Raw genomic sequence first — 24,266 nt, 5'->3', positions numbered from 1 at the left:
GAGCCCTGCTTTGGCCCTCCCATGCTCCTCCCCTGTGTATGCTTCCCTATATCTCTCCCCTCCCCGCACTTAAGTAGAATACTAGCAATTATATGAGTATGTGTAAACATACACACATATGTCATTATTCTAAACATTCAAAGATCTCAGTTGGCTAATGTTTAATGTATTTAACAGCAGAGAGATCATCCAGCTGATATTCAGCGCTATTTAAACAGCCAGAAACGGTGCTGACTGGTTAAATAGCTTTTATCCAACTAAAGTTAGCCGGCCTGCTTCCTGCAGTCTAAATATTGTGTCTGATATCTAAAAATTATCAATAACACTTCCACTGTATTATCAATTTCTATTCAATTTATTGAAGATATTGGACTATCTGAAAACCCTTACAATCTTCAGTTTGGGCTCAGGCTATTGAACACCTTGTATTGTCATCAGTCTACTTTCATTAACATCTGGCTTTTGTATCTTTGCTTTTTTATATAAGCTTTTTTGATTTGAATTTTTACACTAAAGCCATTGATCCATTTATATAATGTATATCTACTAATCTTCTATGTCAATAAGGGATTGAATTCATGTTTTGACTAAAGCTGTTTCAAGGCTTGTTCCCCTAGGAAAAAAAGCCCATCATATTACAAAACATCTCAAACCCTGTATTTTTTACTTCACACATTTTTTTCACTTATCACTCATTTATATTTATAGTCATCATATCTTATTGCTCCTGAATGCGTTTATTTCCTTCATGTTTGTCAAAATGGCTGTTGCATTTTTCATTGTTTATAACGCCATGGTCACACGATCTTCTTAACCAATTCTCATTCAGGATTAGATAAGTGTCATTTCTTTATTTAACCCTTAGGGTTCCATAGTATGTAAAATGTATATCCAAATCAGGAAAGCTTATATAAAAATATAAAAACAAAAATCAAAGAAAGATACAGAAGCCAAATATTAGACTTGTAATTGCCCAATACTTTACTAAATTGAATCGAGATTGATAGTATAGTGGAGGTATTATATATGTTGATTAATCTAAACATTTACAGGTATGTAAATGTGAGCGCCTAGTTTATTGGTCTGCCCTTTGTTGGATCAATTAATTTACAGAGTTTTATTTTGACTTACAGTCAATAACAACAACGTTCAGTCCTCGGCCTGTATTCTTTTTCGTTTCACTGATGAGCCTGAAACATACATAATTTCATTCAGCAATCAAACAATTCATTCAAAAAATAAAAGAAGTTAAATATTGCTCTGTTAATATCATGAAACCATGCAATTTATATTTCTTCAGCTATCAAGTAACCCAGTTGCCATAGGCACACTTTAGTAAAAACAGGACTGGACTAATTTCCTCAAACCCCATTGCACTGAGGTAACTGATTTCAAAAAGAACCAACAAGGCTTCAAGCCCAAAATGCACTTGGAAGAAAATCAGATTTAAATCAAAGAGCTCCCTCCAATAGGGAAGTTAATTGGCTTCATTTTTTTCAGGACAGGCTGATCTACTCCTAGTTTTTAACATAGGGCTCCTTTTACTAAGCTACGTTAGGGCTTTAATGCACGGAATAGCACACGCTACAATGCTGCGTGCGCTAGGCGCTAACACCAGCATTGAGCTGGTGTTAGTTCTAGCCATGTAGCGTGCGCTAATCTGCTGTGTGCACTAAAAACGCTAGCGCACCTTAGTAAAAGGAGCCCATAGTGCATGAAGGAAAATGCAGTCTTACTTCCCTCTGTTTATTTTTTGTTGTTGTTAATTTAAAATTTCTAAAGACATCCATATCGATAATACTGGGAGGGCAATTTTCAAATTACTTAGTAACATAACAGTTCTTATACCTATTCTTTCTACTGATGGGATTATTTGGGTCAGACAGCGAGCTGTATATTCTTGCTGGGCACGTGAATTGAAATTAAGCACTGATAAAACGAAACTTCTGATGATTGGTCAGGCTAAAACATTTGAAATAATAATATTTTTAAGTCAGCAAATATAAATTTTAAAACTGAATCTAACTTGAAGACCTTGGATATCATATTAACAAGAACATTGAATCCTGAACAACAGATAAATGCTTTAGTGGGAAAATAAACTCTTTGCAATGAGAAAATTGAGGAGATAAGAAACTGTTTCAATTCAATGACTTTAAAATAGTTGTACAAAGTCTTTTATTTTCCATATCTTTATTCTTTTTAAAAAACAACATCAAGTGCAACATATTATCAAACAATGTATAAAATAAACAGCCACTTAATTCCATCATCAAATAATATAATAAATACATATCCTTTCCCCCCACACACTCATCCTTTCATACAGTATAAAGAAAAGCAAGAGTAATACAAATGATCAAGACCAACAAATTACAATCAAATAATAATTTAAAGGCTTATCCCCCCTCCCCCCTAACCCTCCTGGATGTGAATAATCAAAGGGCTAAAACCAATAGTTAATCTTTACAAAATTTTGTCAATGGATCCCAAACATCCTTAAATTTCTTATAATGTCCCAATTGTATTGCTCTGATATGTTCAAATTTATAAGTTTGGCACAAGGATTCCCACCAAAAACTATAGTTTAACCTGTCTCAGTTTTTCAAAATAAGCTATATGGCAACTCCCGTCATGATGAGAAGAAGTCTATTGTTATGTGAAGTTATTGGCTCTTGTCCATCAATAACGTACCAAACAGCACAACATCATACGTCAATGCCAATGAAACTTCCAGTATGCTATTTATTTAACCCAAATGGATCGCCAAAAGTTAAGTATCAATGGACAAAAGAAAAGCAGATGATCCAGTGTTCCTATAGGTTCTCTTTTACTAAGCCGCAGTAGAGGTTCCTACTGCAGCCTGGAGTGCTAAATGCTCCGACGATTGTGAGAATTCTATGAGCATCGGAGCATTTAGCGCTCAGGGCTGCAGTAGCAACCTCTACTGCGGCTTAGTAAAAAGGGGTGTGTGTGTTAATTATAAACCTAATAGGGACAGAGATAGTCCCTGCATTTAATAAAAGTGTAAACTCCTTCAATTGTACTACAGAAAGGCAGTATCTCAAATCCCATTAAATTATGTGTTATGATCTTTAATATTCTTCATGGAGATACTTCTTACGGGATGGGGCTGATTAATTAAAAAAGGAAATCCAGAACAGCTATATCTAGAAACCTATTACAATTACAATTTCTGATCCAAAAGGGCCTTTGTTCTAAAACAATTTTTATATCTGCTTTTGCTTATCTTGGAGTGCAGATTTAGAACAACCTCCCTATTCAAGTAAGAACCCTTGGTAAATATGGACTGTTTAGAAAACCTCTGAAAGTTTTCTTCTTTAAGAATTTTTTAGTGAATATGTAACTAAACTGAGGTCAATTTGATTTATTCTTCTTTCTACTGACTGGTGTTTTTCTCCAGTGTTAATAAAATTGTAATTGTTAATTTGAGGTTGCAGGGAGGAAGAGCAATGTTAGGAAATTCTTTTTCATGGAAAGGGTGGTAGATGCCTGGAATGCCCTCCCAAGGGAAGTGATGGAGAGGAAAATGGTAATGGAAATCAAAAATAAGTGGGATAAACATAGAGGATCTCTAATTAGAAAACGAAGGATGTAAATTAAAGAACTAAGGCTGGTGCTGGACAGACTTGTATAGTCTGTGTCCCATATGTGGTGAACTGGTATAGGATAGGCTGGGGAGGGCATCAATGGGAACTCCACTAACTTAGAACAAGAGGATGTTACTGGCCAGACTTTATGGTAGATATCCTGCAAACAGGATGGTTGGATAGGCTGGAGCGAGCTTGGACGACAATTTCAGCATTTGGAACCTAGGATAATACCAGGTGGACTTTACAGTCTATGACCCAGAAATATCAAAGAAGAGACAAGTTAATTTAATCATGTATTTTTAATGGGTATAGCTAATGGGCAGACTGGATGAACTGTTCACCGTTTATCTACCGTTACTATGTTATCCGCAAAGAACGTAATTGAATTTTGTTGAATAAAAAAACATATTGGTATTGATATAATGATCTTATAAAAAAACTGATCTTCTCAAATGTGCCTAATAGTATGCATGGTTTGCTTGTGTGCATACTTTAAGCTGCTATGAAAAAAGGCATTTTAAAATCAGAAGTGGAAAATAATGCATATACATTTGATCTGTGCATATATTTTGCCCCTTTCTCAGTCACCTATACAAATACGTAAAACGGACATGGATGCTGTGAATGCACTTGCTAATTTTTAATGAGGGGTTTCTCTAGCGAGGGTGAAAGGCGCCCGGGGCGGTGGCACCCCTAACCCGCCCTCTTCTCCTCCCCCACCCCTACACGCTTCTTCCCCTCCCCCCACTGCCATGCACACATGCCACTTCCCTTCCCCCATACCTCTATAACGTTCCTACCATGAGCAGGAGCCCCCAACCTGCTGTCACGCCTGTGTGGGCTCTCCCTCTGACATCACTTCCTAGGCGCAGGTCCTGGAAGTGATGTCAGAAGAAGAGCTGATGTAGACGCGACAGCAGGTTGGGGGTTGCTGCTCGTGCCAGGAACATTACAGAGGTATGGGGGAAGGGAAGCGGTGCGTGTGCATGGTAGTGGGGGGTGGGGGACGGGAAGGAACGGGGGCGATGAGGAGGACGGGTGTTGCGCCCCCTACCATGTCAGCACTGTAGACACCAGAAATGGATCTCTGTATTGGATATGGTCCTGTTGCACCTACAGTGAAATCAAATGACTCAAGGGTGACAAAAATTATGCAGCTCAAGGTCTTTAGGTGGCCTGTATTAAGCTAATGCAAAAATAAAATAAAAGTTAAAGCACGCCAAAAAAACTTGACTATGGGACTTACAAATTAAGGGATTTTCTCTCCCCCATGTAAATATTATACTCCTGGGCAGCAGAAAGTGCTAATCAAATGTGGAACTGCAGGTCCCTGTATGCACTGGACTATGGAGCTCAGTATTGAGTCACAGGGGCGGTATTCTACCCAGGCTGGGGTCATTCTAGAGAGGTCCCCAAGGGAGAAAGAGGAAGTCTCAAGTTTTCCCTAGATATAGGCGAAGGCAGATCTTGGGAAAACAGACTGATGCCTGTAGCAGCTGGCTGAGGTAAGCCACGGCTGTATTCTTTGGTTGGTGTGAGGTAAAAAATAAAGCAAAGTTGTTTTGTTTCTGTGAAAGGTGTTTGTGTGCTAAATGCTCCTAGCAAGCCAGACTAGCCTGCCAAACCAGACTAGTCTACCACAGGGACTACCAGTAGAGAGTGACACGGGAGTCAAAGATTCATACCCACCCTCTCACCATCCTCGCATTTTCATCCCTGTCCCTGCAAAGAAGCGCATAAATAACAGGCCTATCTTTAACTGCAAGCATTTAACTGGTTAGCACTGAATTTCTGTTAATCTGCCGCAGTCAAAAGTAAAACTGGATATTTAATGTCAGTCACCAGAAGCAGCCCAACATTGAATATCTGGGTTGACTACCACGGGTGGGTAGTCAAAGCATTTATCTACCACTAGGTGTCACCTTTGAGCAATGGTTATCATCACTGCTTCCCACTCCCTCTGCCCCACCTGGAGATGCTGTGAACACAGCCTCTAAAGCAGAAATATGATAGTGATAAAAAGTGCTTTAAGTTGCCTGTTAGTTTAAAATAAATACAAAATAAGGACAAATAGGATCCACAACCATCTTATGGAACAGAGGACCCAATTTAGAAACTGAACCAGGGATCTTCTCTATGGCAGTGTATGGTGCTTATCACCTGAGTTACCGAGTCAGCCCACCTTCCTTTCTATAGAATCACATTAAAAAAATAAAAAATTGAGTAGCCTAAAATAATCAAATGTTAGTGTGAAGACATTCCAGGCCTTTATCTGAGGGCCTATCTTACCCCAAATTAGGCATAGTCTATCAGCAGGGACTCTGTCCACCTTGACCTGGTATTATTTTACTGTGAGTCAAGTACTTACAGTTCATCTTCAAAACAAATTTTGGGATGCTTCATAGTGCCACCGCCAGTAACCAGTCGAAATGCATATGTGTCTTCTGGACACGCTGCCCAATGATCACATTTCTGCCTTTTTGGATTTGGAGCTGTGGGACAGGAATGAGAGCAGAGCACATGCAGATGATATTCCCAACATTCTAGTCTTTAGTTTATTATGTGTTTGACAATACCGCCTTTCATACAAAATCAAACTGGTTTATAGTTAAAATCTGGAACAGGAAAATCATCTTTTGAAGAGTTCCTCCTTGTATCCTAGTAGTAGTACTAGAACAGTGGTCTCAAACTCAAACCCTTTGCAGGGCCACATTTTGGATTTGTAGTTACTTGGAGGGCCTCTGAAAAAATAGTTCATGTGTTATTAAAGAATTGACAATTTTGCATGAGGTAAAACTCTTTATAGTTTATAAATCTTTCCTTTTGGCTAAGTCTTAATAATAATATTGTCATTTATAGCTAAAGAGACATATGATCAAGAAACTGTTTTAGTTTACTTTTGTGATTATGATAAACATACTGAGGGCCTCAAAATAGTACCTGGCGGGCCGCATGTGTCCCCCAGGCCGCGTGTTTGAGACCACTGTACTAGAAGGTTCCTGAGATTCTGTCATTTTGTGTTTCTATGGGATATTTATCTTTCTCCCCACCAGTGGGTCCTTCAATCATCTCTGACTGGAAAATGCAGGTGATGATTGAACCGCAAGGTAATGGCGGAATAGAAATCCCTAATGTAATGTAATGTAATGTAATGATTGGGAGTCGAGAATGATACGGGGACAAATTTTTCTCTGTCCCCGCAGGAACTCAATTTGCCCGCCCTGTCCCCGCAAGTTTTGTCGCTGTCCCTGCCCCATTCCTATAAGCTCTGCTTTATGATTTTAAAGTGTTTGAGGCTTGTGCACATGAGGATGGAGCTTGGAGGAATGGGGCAGGGGCAGGAAAAGAACTCGCCGGGACAGGACAGGAAAATGAGCTTCCACGGGGATGAGGAAAAATTTATCCCCGTGTCATTCTCTACTTGTGAGCACCAGTTTTCTTTCTCAAATATTGTTTTCCTTTTGATTTCCTTGTATATTGCTACTAATTCATTGTGATCCTGAGGTCATGCTTTAAATTTTCTACAATTACATGTTCTTCATTCCTGCCTTGAGTTAGAGTCTTTAAAGACATTAGTGCATACCCTTCTGTCCTGTCACCCATTCTATGGAAATATTCTCTGCTGTAAGCTGAAACTTGCTAGCCCAAAATGGGTTGAAAATATTTAAAATACCACCATTAAGCAGATTCCTGTTTTTGCTAAAGGAGTATCCTCCAACATAGGTACACTACTGAGTCCCTATATAGTTCTGCTCTAGCTCGACTTCTCTCAATTATCCACAGATCAGTCAGTGTCTCTTAGTTCAGTAACCAAATCCAGATAATGCATTTCCATGATACATAATGTAGTTACCAACACAAATTCACATATACAGTATCTTAAAATCAATATACATAGGTTTCTCAGCCCTCCTCCCCAGCATCCCTTCCACCCATCCTAGAGACGGATTCAGGAGAGTGAGGGAAAGGAAAGCGGCAGTCTCTCCCCTAGTCTACCGTCCATTGGGTGATCTTTTTTAAAACAACACAGTGATATTCTGAAATCTCCAAAGCAAAATGAAGTGAATTTGTGCTGCCAAAACAACTCCTAGAAACAATAGACACAAATGTTGTCATATAAGAAACCCAAACAAACAGCATTCTAGCAGTAAAGTAGAGGGATAGTCCCCCTTGGGGATGTAATTTTCACTGGGATCTTTAGTCTACATTATTCAACCAATAATAAATTCCAAAAGCTCTCCCTGTCCACCAATTCAAATTATCAAAATATTGTCTATATATCACCATCAGAAAAATATATTCTTTGTAGAATTGTTCACCTCAAAAATTAGTTTTCAATTTATTCAACTATTTATTTATATTTTTTTACAAATACAATCCAGGCATAACACTTGTTCCAGAAATTCAGATTTAAATTGAAAATTAAAGAAAACATAATAATAATAATAATAATAAATAAATATTTTCATTGAATCACAATAACTAATAGAAAGGGGGAGTGAATAAGAAAAAATAAAGGAGATCGAATCAAAGAAACCTATTTAAGGTAAAGACCCAACAGGCTGGATTCTGTAACCGGCGCTGATATCGGCCTATGAGAAAAATAGGCGCCAGGAATGTAGGCCAGAATTTTCCGGGCCTACATTTCCAGTGCCTATCTTTGCATGAATCACGCCTATATAGGTGCTTTAGGCTGCCTACCACCGGTTCTGGCATTGGCCACGCCTACTTTGGTGTCTGGCAGCCTAACACGCCTATGAAAGCACAATTCTGGCACCTGTTATTTAAGCACTGATAGGCACTTCAACCTTGCCATTTTTATGCCATTTCTAATGGGGTTCTTCAATTAACTTAGGGTCCGGTAGTGCGCCTACCAGTGCCTAAGTATAAATGCCGGTGTTAGAATTTCCCATGATGTGACCTAAGCCAAAAATTACAAATATCAGCTAATTGCTAGATGACTTTGTCCCATGAGAGATCTTCTTCAGCACCAGAAAGGTCCTCAATTTAGGGATTGTTGCAGGAACAAAGATTCATCTCCATCCCCTTGTTTTCATCCCCTCCCTTCACCGTCCCCACAGTGAAGCACATTTTTCATCCCTGTCCCCTCACTGTGAGGAAGAATAGGGAAGACGTTCATGAGAATGAAGGTGAAGACCCCTATGAGACCCCCAGAGGATACTTTAAAGAGAGACATTGTGCTTATGAATTCAAGTTTCTGAACAATCATATCTCTCCCTGTCAGCAAAAAACAAGAAGCCTATGTAAAAGGTTCAACTTTGCTCTAGTAACTGGCAAATATCTGCTAACTGGATATTTCGGAACTTTCCAAAAGACAAACCCAAACAAAATGTTCTACCAAAAGTTATCTGAACTGCTGACAAAGGACAATGGAGCTCAGGAAAGAGGGGGCCTATTCTCAGAAATTATTGAACTTAGGGTTCCTTTTACTAAGGTGCCCTAGCATTTTTAGCGCATGCAGGATATTATAGCACGCTACACCGTGTGCTACATGGCTAGAATACCAGCTCAATGCTGGCGTTAGCGTCTAGCGCACGCGGCAATGTAGCGCACGCTATTCCGCGCGTTAATGCCCTAACGCAGCTTCGTAAAAGGAGCCTTTAGTTTTAAGAATGCATTGTCAGGGAAACAGAGAGGTCAAATTTGACAGTGGGTGATATGCTTCAATATGGCTCCGAGATAAGTATGCAGACTATACAATCAATAGATGTGTCAACCCAATAGGAAGTGAGTATGTAATCTGTAACTAGGTGCTACTTTAGGCTACTGAACTAAAAGTATATAAGTGGCATACTGGATGGCTTAACTTTAGGATGGATTTATAACAGTAGCAGGCCACTCTGTATGTTATGCATTAGCTCAATCTGCTGTACTGTTGTTCTATGAAGCTGACTTTTGTCTATTACTAATAAACATATATATTGTGGCAGGGACACTTAGGCTAGGCCAGTGTGACCTACCTGGGGCCCTGTGCCACAAGGAATAGAGTTTGTTTGTGACCCGGATCCTGCCAGTGGCTTCCAGGCCCACTTGTGTACTCCCGCTAAGCTTTTCACTTCATGCCAAAAGGAACCAAACCATACAGAGTTTCAAAAGCTAAGCCAATGTTTCCTTTAATTGGAAATAATAATTCAATTCACAGTCATGTCAGATGGCATAATCGAGTAAATATAAGCAAAGTTCATAAACAGGACCCGGCATTCAAGCTTTGGCACTTCTTTAAACCCACGGGCTCGCACTGCAGGGAAGATGGCAGAGAGTAGAGAGTCAGGCGGGTGCGTGTTCTGGCTGATTGCCCCCCTCTCTGCCTGCCTCCCTCCCTGCCTGCAAGTGTCTTACTTGCAAGGAGAGAGCATGCGCAGACCATCTACAGGGAAAGCAGATGGGCTGCACATGCATCAGGATCGCACACTAGCGATCTGTGTTGCCAGATGGGGGAGTGCTTCCGATCGCCCCCATTATAATATTGTTGGTTGCAGAATCCATCGGACCTGCCTGGATCGGACACAGATCAGTCAAGATCGGGTAGGTTAGTGAATCTAGCCAAAAGTCTATTTCCAAGCAACAAAACAAAGCTAGCAAATAAAGAAAAAAAAATTCAATCAAGTACAGCCCTCAGAATATCAAATGCAAATAACTTAGGGCCAGATTCTGTAAACAGTGCCTAAATTGGCAGCTGCCTACAAAAACGATGCCAGTCACCTGTCAAGCACGCTTAGGTGCTGTTTAAAGAATCACGACTAACAGCCAGGGTTTTGCTGTCCTACATTGTAGACTCTTATGTTATTTTGAAAATAGCATCCAACAGCACCTAAGGTCATCTCCGCTCCTAACAACACCTATTTTGACCTTAGACGCCATTAGATTCCTCCTTAGATGCAATTATGATGCCTATCTTTGTAAGTAGCTACCAGTGCAAACTTTTTAAAATGAATGTTTAATCAGTTTGTAACACCTTGGTCAATTACCGTACAGATTAAAACCAATTAAAGCAATTAAGTTAGGCAGTGGTGTGGCGCCTACCTCCACCTTACTTATGGAACCCTTTATAGAATCTGACTCTTAATGCTTTTTTCTTAGTCATTTCCATGAACCTTGAAACCTATACAGACAATCTTTAGCATTAACCTTTAGTACTTGGCTTAAGATCTTTTCAGTAAGAAACCAAACAAGATGCGCCTCATAAATAGGAGGATGGATTGAGACATCCATGTTTTACTTCCACTGAAAGCAATGGAACTAAAACCCAGATGTCTCAATCCTTCTTCATTTTTCTGGAGCTAGGGTGGTGGTCTCTTCTAATTTTTAAGTGAGGTCTGTTTTGGGTATAAAAAGGCTGAAAGAGAGCCAATAAATATCTTCCTACTTAGGGCCATGGCACAAATAACGTTTCACAACCTTCATTCCTTCCAGAACACCTGACCTTGATCACACATGCAGAACTCAGATAAACCCTATGGAAATGCAGGACCACAAACTAAAAATTCTAATATATACAAACGAAACCCTAAGATGCCAGACTCTGCATGCAGTACAACACCAGAGAAAAAGAATTTCTTCCTGAACAGTGCAAAATATAGACAGTTGAAGTGAATTCTCAAAACTGATACATTTCAGAAAATAAAATCATTTTTCCTACCTTTGTTGATTTTATTTTGTAATCATCTTTTCCTAGTCTCTGGCTGCACTTCCTTCTTCTGTCTGTGCTTTTAACTGTTTCCAGGGCCTTCTTATTCATTGCTGTTTTTCTTGCCTGCTTCTTCTTTCTGCCCTACAGCCATTAATTTTTAGCATTTAACTTTCCTCCATTTTCTTTTTTTTTTTTTAGTTCAAAAATGTTTTATTAAGTTTCCAAAAACATAATACAAAAGACAACACTCTGATCTATCTACTTTTCTCATGTATTCCCTCCCCACCTATCCATATGAACTATCTCTTCCTTCCCTCTACCCTTCCCTTTCATTCCACTCACCACCCCCCATCCATGTGTACAATCTTATCCCTCTTCCCCTGTTCCCATCTATCTATTAACAGCAATTCTTCTATCTCTCTTTCCTTCCCTACCCAAACATGTACAATATCTCCTCCCTCTCTCTCTCCGATGGTCTGACATCTAGTTTTTGATTTCAGACAGGCAGCATTGCAATTTTTTTATTTGAATGTCCTGGTTCATTCCCTGCAAAATGTAAAGTTGGATATCATCTGCAGCATAAAATCTGTTTTATTTTTTGGGGATCTTCCCAAATAATTGTGATCTGGATTGGCCACTGCTGGAAAAAGGATACTAGTCTTGACAGACCTTCAGTCTGTCCCAGTATGGCAACTCTTATGTTCTTAATTAAGAGAATAGGCAACAAGATCTCCCTTCCCTTTTCTTCCCTGGTCTTCCTTCTCAATTTATTTTCTGCTTCTGTCTAGATTAAATTCTTTCTTACTATTCAGTCCTTCATTTCCTTCTTTTCATTGTATCTACCTACAGTTTGCCACTCTTTCCCTCACCCCTTCCAGTATCTCACTAACTTTATTCTCTTTCCTCAATCTAGTATGTGCCCTTTTTTCTTTATCCCCTCCTTCCATCAAGTATGTGCTCTCTCTCCTCCCCACTTTCATCCAGTGTTTGCTCCCCCTTTCTCCTCACCACTTCCATCCAGCATCTGATCCCCCTCTCTCTCCCATTCATTATCTGCTCCCCTCTCTGTCCTCCCCATTTCCTTCCAGCGACTACTCCCCTCTCTCTCCTGCCCACTTCCTTCCAGTGACTGCACCCCCCTCTCTCTCACTTCCATTCAGCAGCTGTTCCCCTCTCTATCCTCTCCACTTTCATCCATTCAGCAGCTCTCCCCCTCTCCACTTCCATTCAGCATCTATTTCTCTCTCACTACCCCATCTTCCATCCAGCATCTGTTGTTCCCCCTCCCCCCGCTCTTTCTCCACACAATAAGCCTGAAGCGCCACTCAACCCCTTCCCCTTGTTGGGCCATCTCCCTCCCTTCCCCTCTCCTTCGTGGTGTTTTTCAAAAACACAGTTTTCGCTCTCAGAGGGCTCTTGATGCAGCAGCCCTGATGCTTCTCCTTTGACATGAGCCACCCAGAGGAGACGCGTTGGAGCTGCTGCTTCAGGGACCCTCTGAAAGCAAAAACTTTGGTTTTGAAAAGTGCCATGAAGTTGAGGGGAAGGGAGGGATATGGCCCAACAAGGGGAAAAAGATGCCTGGACTGCGGGACCCCATGGAGCTGTGGGGCCCAGGGCAACTGCCCTGTTTTCCCTCCCCTAAAACCAGCCCTGCCACCAGGGCTGTAATCTTCAGTAGGAGGATGCTCCCCGTGATGAATCTCGAAGCTTCTATCCTCTGTGTACACAAATCTCCAACGCTGTCACCCTTCTCCATGCAGGCCCCACTCCCCAACATTGCACTTAGCATTAGTACTGGAAACCTGCTGCTGCCGTCAATACTGTATTCTGATCCAGTGTGGGGCCTTAAGCCTCTGTGCATGCTCAAGACCTGCCTGCTCCCGCCTTCTCTGAGTTTTGCACTTGGCACTTGGAATCCGCCGAGTTTGTGCAATTCGTTTTTCCCCATGTATATTTACAAAATGTCTGCTTCCATTGTATGTGCCAGAAAACACATAAGCGCTCCTGTGTGCTCTTAAATGTATTTTACAAATGACAGCAATAAAAAAAGCACTAAAACTGTTCACATCTCCACTGGATGTTTTAATTATGATCAATATTCTATGTAAAATGGACCTTTGAGTACTGAATAGTCAGTAGGAAATGCAATAGATGTGAAATAAACTACGGTATTCCTATTCAACAGCCAAAAAAGCTAGCTTAAACAACCAGTTTCAACTAAAACAAAATAAGGTCAGTGTATTTTCTTAAACCCTAGCCAAAGGATTTTTAAAAAATACATATATGCAGCAGCACTGAATATGTGTGCAATACGCTGACCGTTGACTCCTATCCACTTAGTGAACGTTTTATATACTCTTATTCCTAACCTTCCTCACCAAACATTATATATCAAACTATTCTACTTTTTTCTTATCAGCATCTAGAAATTCCTTCTTTTCACCTCTGAGTATCATAATTTCACTTTTGCACTTCCTCCTGTCACTAACACATCAGGAAAAAAAAATCAGATTACCCTCTGAATAGTAGTTTATGTTTTTCTTTTTTCCCCATTTGCCTCTTTTGATTTTCTGACTATTTTCCCAGTTTTCCCTAACTTTTCCCCTATTGCTGTCTTCCTTCTTGTTTCTTTTAATGCAGTGTCTCTCAAACTGTGTACCAAGGCACAGTGGCGTATCCCAAAGAGATTCCGGGGGTGCCATGAGAGATTTCAGAATTTTACTTTATTTTTAAAAATTCCCTTCATAAGTATAGAATAGATGACATGTACTTCGCGTATGCAAGAGTCTGTCAATGTTATGAGTGCATGCGTGCGTAAGGATACAACTGCCAAGACAAGCATCATTCTTTGATGTGATTGGTCCTTGAAAACTAACGGCAAGTAATTTTATTTTTATTTTTTATGCAGTAGTTATCCTGACTTGAGCAACAAAGTAATCAAGGCTTTGTTAACTTATAGATCTTCTTATCTTTGCGAACTTGGATTTTCAGCTCTGACAGAAATTAAATAAATAAAAAAAGAGAATGACTGCAGATGGTGGATAATGAAATGCGTGTTTGCTTGTCGACTATCATGCTGCGTTTTGAGTTAATTTGCACTCAAAAACAAACTCATCCATCGCATTGATTAGCAGTTCTATTCTATCTACTTTAGTTACCCATATATAGCTTAAAGAACTTTAAATAAATAACTCTCAAATTTAATTTTTTGTTGGTTTTGCAATTTTATAATTTCAATTATAATGTACCACAAAAATCATTTGCGCCATTTAGTGTGCTTGTAGTGTGTAAGTGCTAACCTTTTTTCCCCTTACCCTTTTCAGCTACTTTTTTTTTTTTAGAAAACCCCATCTTAACAAAATTAATTTTCCTTAAGTCTAGGACCCTCATCTTTAAATGAGCCGTCACTGTGTGTTCTCTAATACTGAGTCATTCATCAAGAGACTACTGGATGCCAAATATCACCCATGATAGCATTAGAAACATTCTCTCCTTTTGTAAGCATCATGTCCCGCTTACATGGGTTGTGTTATGCATTAACAGAATAGTTCCTCTTATCAGAGAAAGCAAGATCTGCCTGCTTCTAGCCAGCATGTCCCCATCAAAATCTAGGAGAATGAAATCACCTAGCAATAGCACGTCTCCTTTCATAGGTTTTATAAATGTCTTTGTTTAAATTTCTTGTGCCTGTGAAGGAGGTGGTATATCTTAAGAACATAAGAATTGCTGCTGCTGGGTAAGACCAGTGGTCCATCATGCCCAACAGTTCACTCACGCGGCAGCCCTTAGGTCAAAGACCAGTGCCCTATTTGAATCTAGCCTTACTTGCTTATGTTCTGTTCCAGTAGGAACTTATCCAACCTTGTCTTGAATCCCTGAAGGGTGCTTTCCTCTATAACAGCCTCTGGAAGAGTGTTCCAGATTTCTACCAATCTCTGGGTGAAGAAGAACTTCCTTACGTTTGTACGGAATCTTTTCCCTTCTAATTTTAGCGAGTGCCCTCTCGTTCTTTTCACCTTTGAGAGGGTGAACAGTCTCTCTTTCTCTACTATAACAATATAAACAGATGTTTCATTCCTTTTTCAAGATTAAGCCCCTGAATTTTACTTTCTAAGCCTTGCAGTTGTGCTGCATAAATCGGCACTTGTACATCCTAATTACCGGGACATCCAAGTTTCAATTTTAAAAACAGTCTTTCTGGGCATCTTGTGAGCCGTCCTAGTCACTGTACATCCAAAATTAAAGGGGGTGAGGGGAGGTGGAGGCATATTCTGAGCTGGCTTTGGGCGGGTTTAGACTTGGACGTCTTGTGGTAATAATCAAATCTTTCCCAAGACATCCTGGATGGCACTTAGATGTTATCAGCCAGACCTGTTTTAAGAGCATCAAAATGCCAAAAATGTACCCAAACTGACCAGATGACCACTGGAGGGATTAAGTTATGATCCCCCCCACACCCCCACAATGGTCACTGACCACCTCCCATCCCCCCAAAATCTGAATAAAACAGTATATGCCTATCTTTAGAACAGCAGCACCTGGTATGGGAAAGCCTAGCAGAGCAGCACACAGGTGTCTTAAGTAGACTGGTGAGTGGGCTAGTGAACCATAGAGAGGAGGACCCAGTTCCATAAGTCACTCTAACCACTACATTTATGGTGGAAAATGTGAGCCCACAAAAACTCTTCTATACTGCCATATAGGTGCCATCTGCAGCCATAAGGGCTATTAGGATGGTAGACAGGTGGCATAAAAGGTTTTGGGGGAGTTTTGGAGGGTTTGCCATACATTATAAGGGGTTATGGGGGTTATAGTAAGATGTACTACTAGCATCCTTTATGTAAAGTTCACAGCAGTGCCCTCTAGGTTGCCCCACTGTTCTATTGGTATGTCTATGTGGCCAGTCCATTCCAATACTGGCCCCTCATGTCCAAATGGTTTAGATTTGGACATTTTGAACTTGGACAGTTTTGTGGTCAAAAATGGTGAATAAAGTTGGACATCTTGCCAGTCAAGACATCTAAGTAGGCGATTCCCTCCCCTCTCCCCAAAAAATATGTGGACATGTTACGGTGTTGCCGGTTTTAAAAATGGCTGTTTGTCCACCTCCAACTTTGGACGTCTTGCAGGAAACATCCAAAGTCAGAATTAGATATCCTATTGAAAATGGTCCCTCGTGTTACATAAGAACATAAGCAATGCCTCCACTGGGTCAGACCTGAGGTCCATCGTGCCCATCAGCCTGCTCACGCGGCAACCCAACAGATCCAGGACCTGTGCAATAATCCTCTATCTATACTCTTCTATCCCCTTTTCCAGCAGGAAATTGTCCAATCCTTTCTTAAACCCCAGCCCTATTACTTCCTCTGGAAGCGCATTCCAGGTGTCCACCACATGTTGGGTAAAGAAGAACTTCCTAGCATTTGTTTTGAATCTGTCCCCTTTCAACTTTTCCGAATGCCCTCTTGTTCTTTTATTTTTTGAAAGTTTGAAGAATCTGTCCCTCTCTACTGTCTCTATGCCCTTCATGATTTCTGTTCCTAGGCAGTAAGTGTAATTTCCTATTGCTCTTGTCTAAAACATATAGAAAATGTCTGTTATTTCTATAAAATTTTGCTTTTGTGACCAGGATAGTTAAGTTTTGCAATTTACCTATTTAAAACATGAAAAAGCTGAATTTTCATCTTTTAATCTTATAAAGTCATAAAAAGCAGCATCTGAATCACAATTACAATGTTGTTGTTTTTTTAAATCTTTATTCATTTTTTAAACTTTCAATAAGTATAACATAAGATACAATCATTTTATACTTTAACATCACTTAATATTCCGTCAAATTTTAACTCACATCAAATATCCCTCTCCCCACTTATACCCAACATTTGTACTTAAGCTTAAGAAATCATAAAGTATTCCCTCCCTACCCTGGACGTGTATGAATAAAGGGAAAAAATAATATTCATTCTGTACAATATTTTGTTAATGGCTCCCAAACATCCCTAAATTTCTTAAAATGCCAATGCTGTATGGCTATTACCCGCTCCATTTTAAAGATTTGGCATAATGAATTCCACCAATAATTATAATTCAGCCGATCCCAATTTTTCCAGTTTTTCATAATTTGCTGTATGGCAAACCCTGTCATGATGAGCAAAAGTTTATTATTATTAGAAGAGATTTGACTCTTAGCTCTCATGGAAGTACCAAATGTCATATGTCATATGATAATGCCACCGGATTTTCCAGTAGATTATTCACTTGACCCCCAAATAGATTTCCAAAAACTAAGTATCAATGGACAATAGAATATTAAATAATCTAATGTCCCAGCTTTGAGATGACAGTACCAGCATCTATTAGACTTAGACCTGTCTAATTTATGTAAAAGAACTGGGGTCCAAAAAGCTCTATGTAATAAGAAAAACCATGCTTGTCTCATAGATGCAGACACCGTACATCTCATCCTCCAAGCCCAAATTCGTGGCCATTGAGACGCTGTAATTTGATACTTTATCTCAATGCTCCAAATGTCACACAGACCAGTCTTTGGTTTCTTATTCAAAAATCCAGATATTAATTTATACCACTGAGCAGCCTGGAAGTCCACCTGAAAATATAAGACCGGCAATCTATGGTGATTAGTTAGATTTTTCCATTCAGGGAACCCCTCATGAATGGCCTGCTTCAACTGCAACCATCTATAATTTTGTGATTTGTTAAAACCAAATTTGTGTTGCAATTGTGAAAAGTCAAGCAGCTTACCATCTGCTATAACATCATCCAAAGTACATTTACCTGCCTTCATCCAATGTTTCCAGATGACCTTAAACCCGCCAATTTGAATCTTGGAGTTCAGCCAGAGGGACTGACATGTGGATTTATGGATTGGAATAGTTGTTAAATTATTGATATATTTTAAAGTTTGCCATGTGTCTAGTAAAATTCTATTGTCCTTATACAATCTAGGTAACTTGATACATAGAATGTGACCTAATCGCAGAAGAGACTTGAGTTGCTATTCCAACCATAACCAGTCTAGGAGATTTTCCTTGAGCTCAGGGAGGCTTCAGTACATACCCTAATGAATTATATAGGCTTGATGGTACCTATAAAAATTTGGGAAATTTACCCCACCCTCCACAATTGGCTTTTGTAAAGATACTAAAGCAATTCTTGCTGCTTTCCCCAGCCAAATAAATTTTGTCAGAATACTATTTAATTTTTTGTAAAAGGACCCCTGAAAATAAACTGGCAACATACCCATTTAATAACAAATCACAGGCAGAATCATCATTTTAACTGTTTGGACTCTCCTCCCACCAAGACAGATGTAATGGGTTCCAATGCTCACACATTTCCATGACCTTCAGCAATAAAGATTTTCCATTTACTTTCATAGTTTCTTCCAGTGTACTTTTTATCCAAATACCTAAATATTTTATACCCTCTTCCTTCCAAAGAAAAGGGAATGTATCAAATAATCCTTTTGTACAATATACATTTAGTGGAAGAACCTCTGACTTGCTCCAGTTTATTTTGTAACCAGAGAATTTTCCAAATCTATCAATCATATCCAGTAAATGCGGAATGGTAGTTTCAGGATTCCTCAAATGAAGCAATATGTTATCTGCATAAGCAGAGACCTTGTATTCCTGACCTGCATTAGGAATATCCTATATCTCCTCTGCCTGCTGAAGAGCCAATAACAAGGGTTCCAATACAATGTCAAAAAGCAAAGGAGATAACAGACACCCTTGTCTAACTCTCCTTCTAAGACAAAAATGTTCAGAAAAATTATTATTAATGTATAATCTTGCATAAGGGGAACTATACAAGGTTTGAATCATTTGTATAAACCCAGAACCAATACCATACCAATCCATTGCTTGATACATGAAGGTCCATTCCACACGATCAAAGGCCTTCTCTGCATCCAAGGATACAGAGAAAGCCAGATCTTCCATAGTTTTTGTTAGATTTAACATGTGAAAAGCCAGTCTGGAGGTGTTTGATGAACGTCTCTGAGCAATGAAACCCGTTTGGTGCATACCAATAATATAAGGGAGAGCCTTGGCCAAGCATACAGCCAATAACTTAGCCAGAAGTTTTCCAAAACATTAATCAAAGAAATAGGTCTGTAATTTGAAACCAACGTGGGATCTTTATTTGGCTTCGGCAAAACTATAGTTAAAGATTCTGCCATAGTACCTGTAATGCAACCTTTAGTCAGTTGAGCCTGATATAAATTTAATAGATAAGGTAATAGGGTAATTTGAAATGATTTGTAAAACTCTACAGTGAATCCATCACCACCTGGAGTGGATCCAACTCTAAGGGACTTCAACGCTATTTGTAGTTCTTTCATTGATATATGCGCGTTAAGAATTCCTTTTATATGCTCGGGAATTTTAGGCCCTTTAATTAACTTCAAGAACTCTAAACCCTCAAGTTCTTTACTTGAATAAAGCTCAGGAGAATATAAAGCTTTATAATATTTCAAAAATTGTTTTAAGATATTTCCAATTTCAGAATGCATTTCTCCATTCTCTTCCTTTTTTTAGCTTTAAGGTAATTAGCTAATACTCTTCCCGCTTTAATCGAGTTTCCATAATATAGAGCCTGTTGAGAAAACAACTCTCTCCTAGCCATTTGAGAGGAAATCTCATTGTATTTGTATTTAGCTTTTAAGAGGGCCTGCAAAGTATTTTGTTCCCATTTTAAGGCCAATTGTGACTCTAAGGGCTCTTTTTATGAAGGCGTGTTAGCGGTTTAACGCATGTAATAGCGTGCGCTAAACCGCCAGCTGCGCTAGCCACTACCATCTCCTCTTGAGCAGACGGTAGTTTTTCGGCTAGGGTGGGGGTTAGCGCGTGATTAAAAGTCGCGCGCGCTTCGTAAAAGGAGCCCTAAGTCCTTAATATTTTGTTCTAAATTAGAGAATTCCAATTTAAGTTGTTTCCTAACATGCACCAAATATAAGATAATTTGCCCTCTCATGGTAGCTTTGAAAGCATCCCATAGTGTTTCTAAAGAGATTTCCTCTGAAGCATTGATTTGAAAATATTCATTTATTTTTAATTGAAATTCTTCAATAAAGTTAGAATCTGCAAGCAATGTATTATTGAACCTCCACACAGGTCTATTACAATCTTGTTCCTCAAATTTTAATACAATCCAAACTCCAGCATGATCTGATAAAACAATTGAATCTATGTCAGCTTTGGTTACCTTATGAACTAATTGATCTGATACAAATACATAATCTATTCTTGAAAATGATTTATGAACCTGGGAGCAAAAGGAAAACTCCCGAGCATTAGAATTCGCCAGATATCTTTTAATCCACATGATTGAACTAAATTATCCAATCCCATTGATTTAAAAATACTACTGGGTTGTTTTTCCAACAATGGATCTCTAACAGCATAGAAGTTCCCAGCTACCACTAGATTAGAGGCAGCCAGTGGCAGAAGTACCTGTTGAAGAGTTTTAAAAAATTATGCTTGATTTTAGTTAGGCATCAGACATGCCAGTTGTTCGCCCCAATTTTTGGCGATCCAACAATCTTAGTGGCTATGGCTGTGGCTTCTTCATTCGCCCATTTACTGAAAACTTTTAACGTTTTTATATTTTTTTAATTTTTATATAAAGTGCTTCCTACTTTCACCAATAATTTATAAAGAATTAACTTATCTTAAAAGCGTTGTTTTCTTGATAAGATCGGGTCAGGGACCTGTCAAATCGACATGTTTCGCCGTAAGGCTTTTTCAAGATTAAGTCCCCTGTGCAAATAAAAGAAGACAATGTAACTCCTGATTTAATACTTTCACAATGCTAACTTTAAGGGAAACATATAGTAAATATAGAACAATACGCTCACCCTTTTTTTTTGTTAATTTTACTGACCATCCCGATACTTGATTTTTCTGATCTAACAAAGATGGCCGCAGCGTCTTTTGGTCGGATATAAGTACCTCCCCTACTCAATGACGTCACTCCTTTAGACATCGAATCAGGGAACACACATTACAGTAAAGTATTCCATTCAACCTCTTGGTTTAAGCCCCCTGGCTCTACTGTGTCCAAACTGTAAATCCATTTCTGTTCCAGCCAATTTAACCTACGCTTGTAATTTCCACCCTCCTACCCAACTTTTATATGAGCTATAATACGCCATCTTATATCAGTGCTGTCATGACCATAAGCTTCCCAATGCTGAACTAAAGGGGCCTCCATTATTTTATTTAGTATCCTTGACTTATGTTCATTAAGTCTAAGATTCATCTGGCGGCTTGTTCTGCCCACATATATTAAATCGCAAGGACACAGAATGATATAGACAACGTTCTGTGTCTTGCATGTGGTGTTAGTGTTAGCCTTAATACTAGTATGTCTATGAGGGGGCTGCCACTCTAGCCCTTCAATTGTGCACATACACCATTGACATTTCTGGCATTTTTGATGTCCATGAATGGCTTGTGTTTCACTTTCCTCCATGTAGTAACGGTGGCGTGCCAAGCATTCTCCTATATTTTTCCCACGATGGTAGGTGATTATGGGAAACTCTTCAAAAACATTCGGAACCGTTTTCAAAATGTGCCAATATTTCTTCATACTGTTGATGATATACTTTGATTCCATATAAAAAGGCAACACACAGACCATTCTAGAATTTTGCTCATCAAGATTATTCACCTTTTCTTCCCCTTCTTCTCGGGTATAGGATGGCGGCTGTAGCAGTAAGTCCCGGTTGGCATATTTTGCTCTGAGAAAAGTATATCATCAACAGTATGAAGAAATATTGGCACATTTTGAAAACGGTTCCGAATGTCTTTGAAGAGTTTCCCATAATCACCTACCATCGTGGGAAAAATATAGGAGAATGCTTGGCACGCCACCGTTACTACATGGAGGAAAGTGAAACACAAGCCATTCATGGACATCAAAAATGCCAGAAATGTCAATGGTGTATGTGCACAATTGAAGGGCTAGTGTGGCAGCCCCCTCATAGACATACTAGTATTAAGGCTAACACTAACACCACATGCAAGACACAGAACGTTGTCTATATCATTCTGTGTCCTTGCGATTTAATATATGTGGGCAGAACAAGCCGCCAGATGAATCTTAGACTTAATGAACATAAGTCAAGGATACTAAATAAAATAATGGAGGCCCCTTTAGTTCAGCATTGGGAAGCTTATGGTCATGACAGCACTGATATAAGATGGCATATTATAGCTCATATAAAAGTTGGGTGGGAGGGTGGAAATTACAAGCGTAGGTTAAATTGGCTGGAACAGAAATGGATTTACAGTTTGGATACAGTAGAGCCAGGGGGCTTAAACCAAGAGGTTGAATGGAATACTTTATTGTAATGTGTGTTCCCTGATTCGATGTCTAAAGGAGTGACGTCATTGAGTAGGGGAGGTACTTATATCCGACCAAAAGATGCTGCGGCCATCTTTGTTAGATCAGAAAAATCAAGTATCGGGATGGTCAGTTAAAATTAACAAAAAAAAGGGTGAGCGTATTGTTCTATATTTACTATATGTTTCCCTTAAAGTTAGCATTGTGAAAGTATTAAATCAGGAGTTACATTGTCTTCTTTTATTTGCACAGGGGACTTAATCTTGAAAAAGCCTTACGGCGAAACATGTCGATTTGACAGGTCCCTGACCCGATCTTATCAAGAAAACAACGCTTTTAAGATAAGTTAATTCTTTATAAATTATTGGTGAAAGTAGGAAGCACTTTATATAAAAATTAAAAAAATATAAAAACGTTAAAAGTTTTCAGTAAATGGGCGAATGAAGAAGCCACAGCCAAAGCCACTAAGATTGTTGGATCGCCAAAAATTGGGGCGAACAACTGGCATGTCTGATGCCCAAAAAATAGAGATAAAAAATTGAGTGAGAAGATTTGTTGAAATTGAAGATACATTGACTGATTGATATTTGTTATATTGTACTGGCCAATGTAAAAGTATCGACTGGCACATTAACTTATACAGTTTGATTTTAGTTAGGGGCATAGACACAAAACAGCGTCAGAGCATGTTTCCCCAAGGTCATCTTTACCTGAATCCACCTTCCTGAAGGATCTGCAGAAATGAAATTAAATATAGCTGAGCATTTATTATGGACTAAAATAGCCACCTCCGCTTTCTTTCCCAGAGCCTGCGCTAAGAAACACTGCTTGACCCACCCTCCTTCTAATTTAATAGATTCCCCTGCAATCAAATGAGTTTCCTTCACGTGTTTTGGATGTGTGCAGTTTGAGCACTGGGAAAGCCTCATCGGTCGCTGGTGTAGTAGGCTGGAATTGTTCCCTGATGCAGCTCAGTGAAACGGTGATTTCTCCGTCAGGCAGGAGTGGCTGTGAGGCTGAGCGGGTTGGCACCGTTTGTGTGCTTGGAAGACAGCTTGGACACCCTTTGCAGCTAAGTGTGGGTAAAAGGGGCAGCAGCCACATGCGCAGACTGATCGATGATTTGCCAAACCCTAATGCTCTTTAAACACAGTTCCATTCCGTAAGCACTCATGAGCATTCACTGCTTTCCGTAGGCCATGCTGTCAGCTCCACCCACCTCCCCCACCATCACTAACCTTCCTCTGACATGATTTAGTGGGCTGGAACTTCCTTCCCAGATATCGAATTCTCTCCTATCAGAAGGCGTATTTGAATGAAAAAATCCCCCAACTGTCCTTGTGGTTCTGTAACAGTTAAAAAAAAAACCAACAAAAACTGGAAACAGTTGAAACGTCCAATTCCATATAATAAAATAAGTAGTTTAAAAACATTAAACATTAAAATTCATTTTTAAATTTCCACAATCCAGAGAAAATTAATAAATAAAGATTAAATTATTGCTGACAGGATTATCCACTCAGTTCATCAGTGTTTCTTGTTGGGACAAAAACTTCTTCAGCTTTTCAGGATCTTCAAACTGGTAAAATTTATCTTTGTAAGTAACCCTCATTAGAGCAGGATAGTAA

The 24,266-nt window shown here is 39.3% G+C and overlaps 1 protein-coding gene across 2 annotated transcripts in view; it reads right to left on the bottom strand.

Moving 5' to 3' along the window:
• Positions 1-24,266, bottom strand: part of FAM3B (FAM3 metabolism regulating signaling molecule B) — a 141,328-nt gene that overhangs the window by 36,382 nt on the left and 80,680 nt on the right. For both annotated transcript variants that reach the window (XM_033940392.1, XM_033940393.1), the window contains exons 3-4: positions 5,983-6,106; positions 1,132-1,190 (exon numbers count right to left, since the gene is read on the bottom strand). In XM_033940392.1, the coding sequence (XP_033796283.1) occupies positions 1,132-1,190; positions 5,983-6,106 (183 nt within the window). The remainder of the gene's footprint in view (positions 1-1,131; positions 1,191-5,982; positions 6,107-24,266) is intronic.

Source organism: Geotrypetes seraphini, chromosome 4, assembly GCF_902459505.1.
Source record: "Geotrypetes seraphini chromosome 4, aGeoSer1.1, whole genome shotgun sequence".
Lineage (NCBI taxonomy): Eukaryota > Metazoa > Chordata > Amphibia > Gymnophiona > Dermophiidae > Geotrypetes > Geotrypetes seraphini.
Note: the sequence above shows the minus strand (reverse complement) of the source record. Positions and strands in the feature narration are given on the sequence as shown.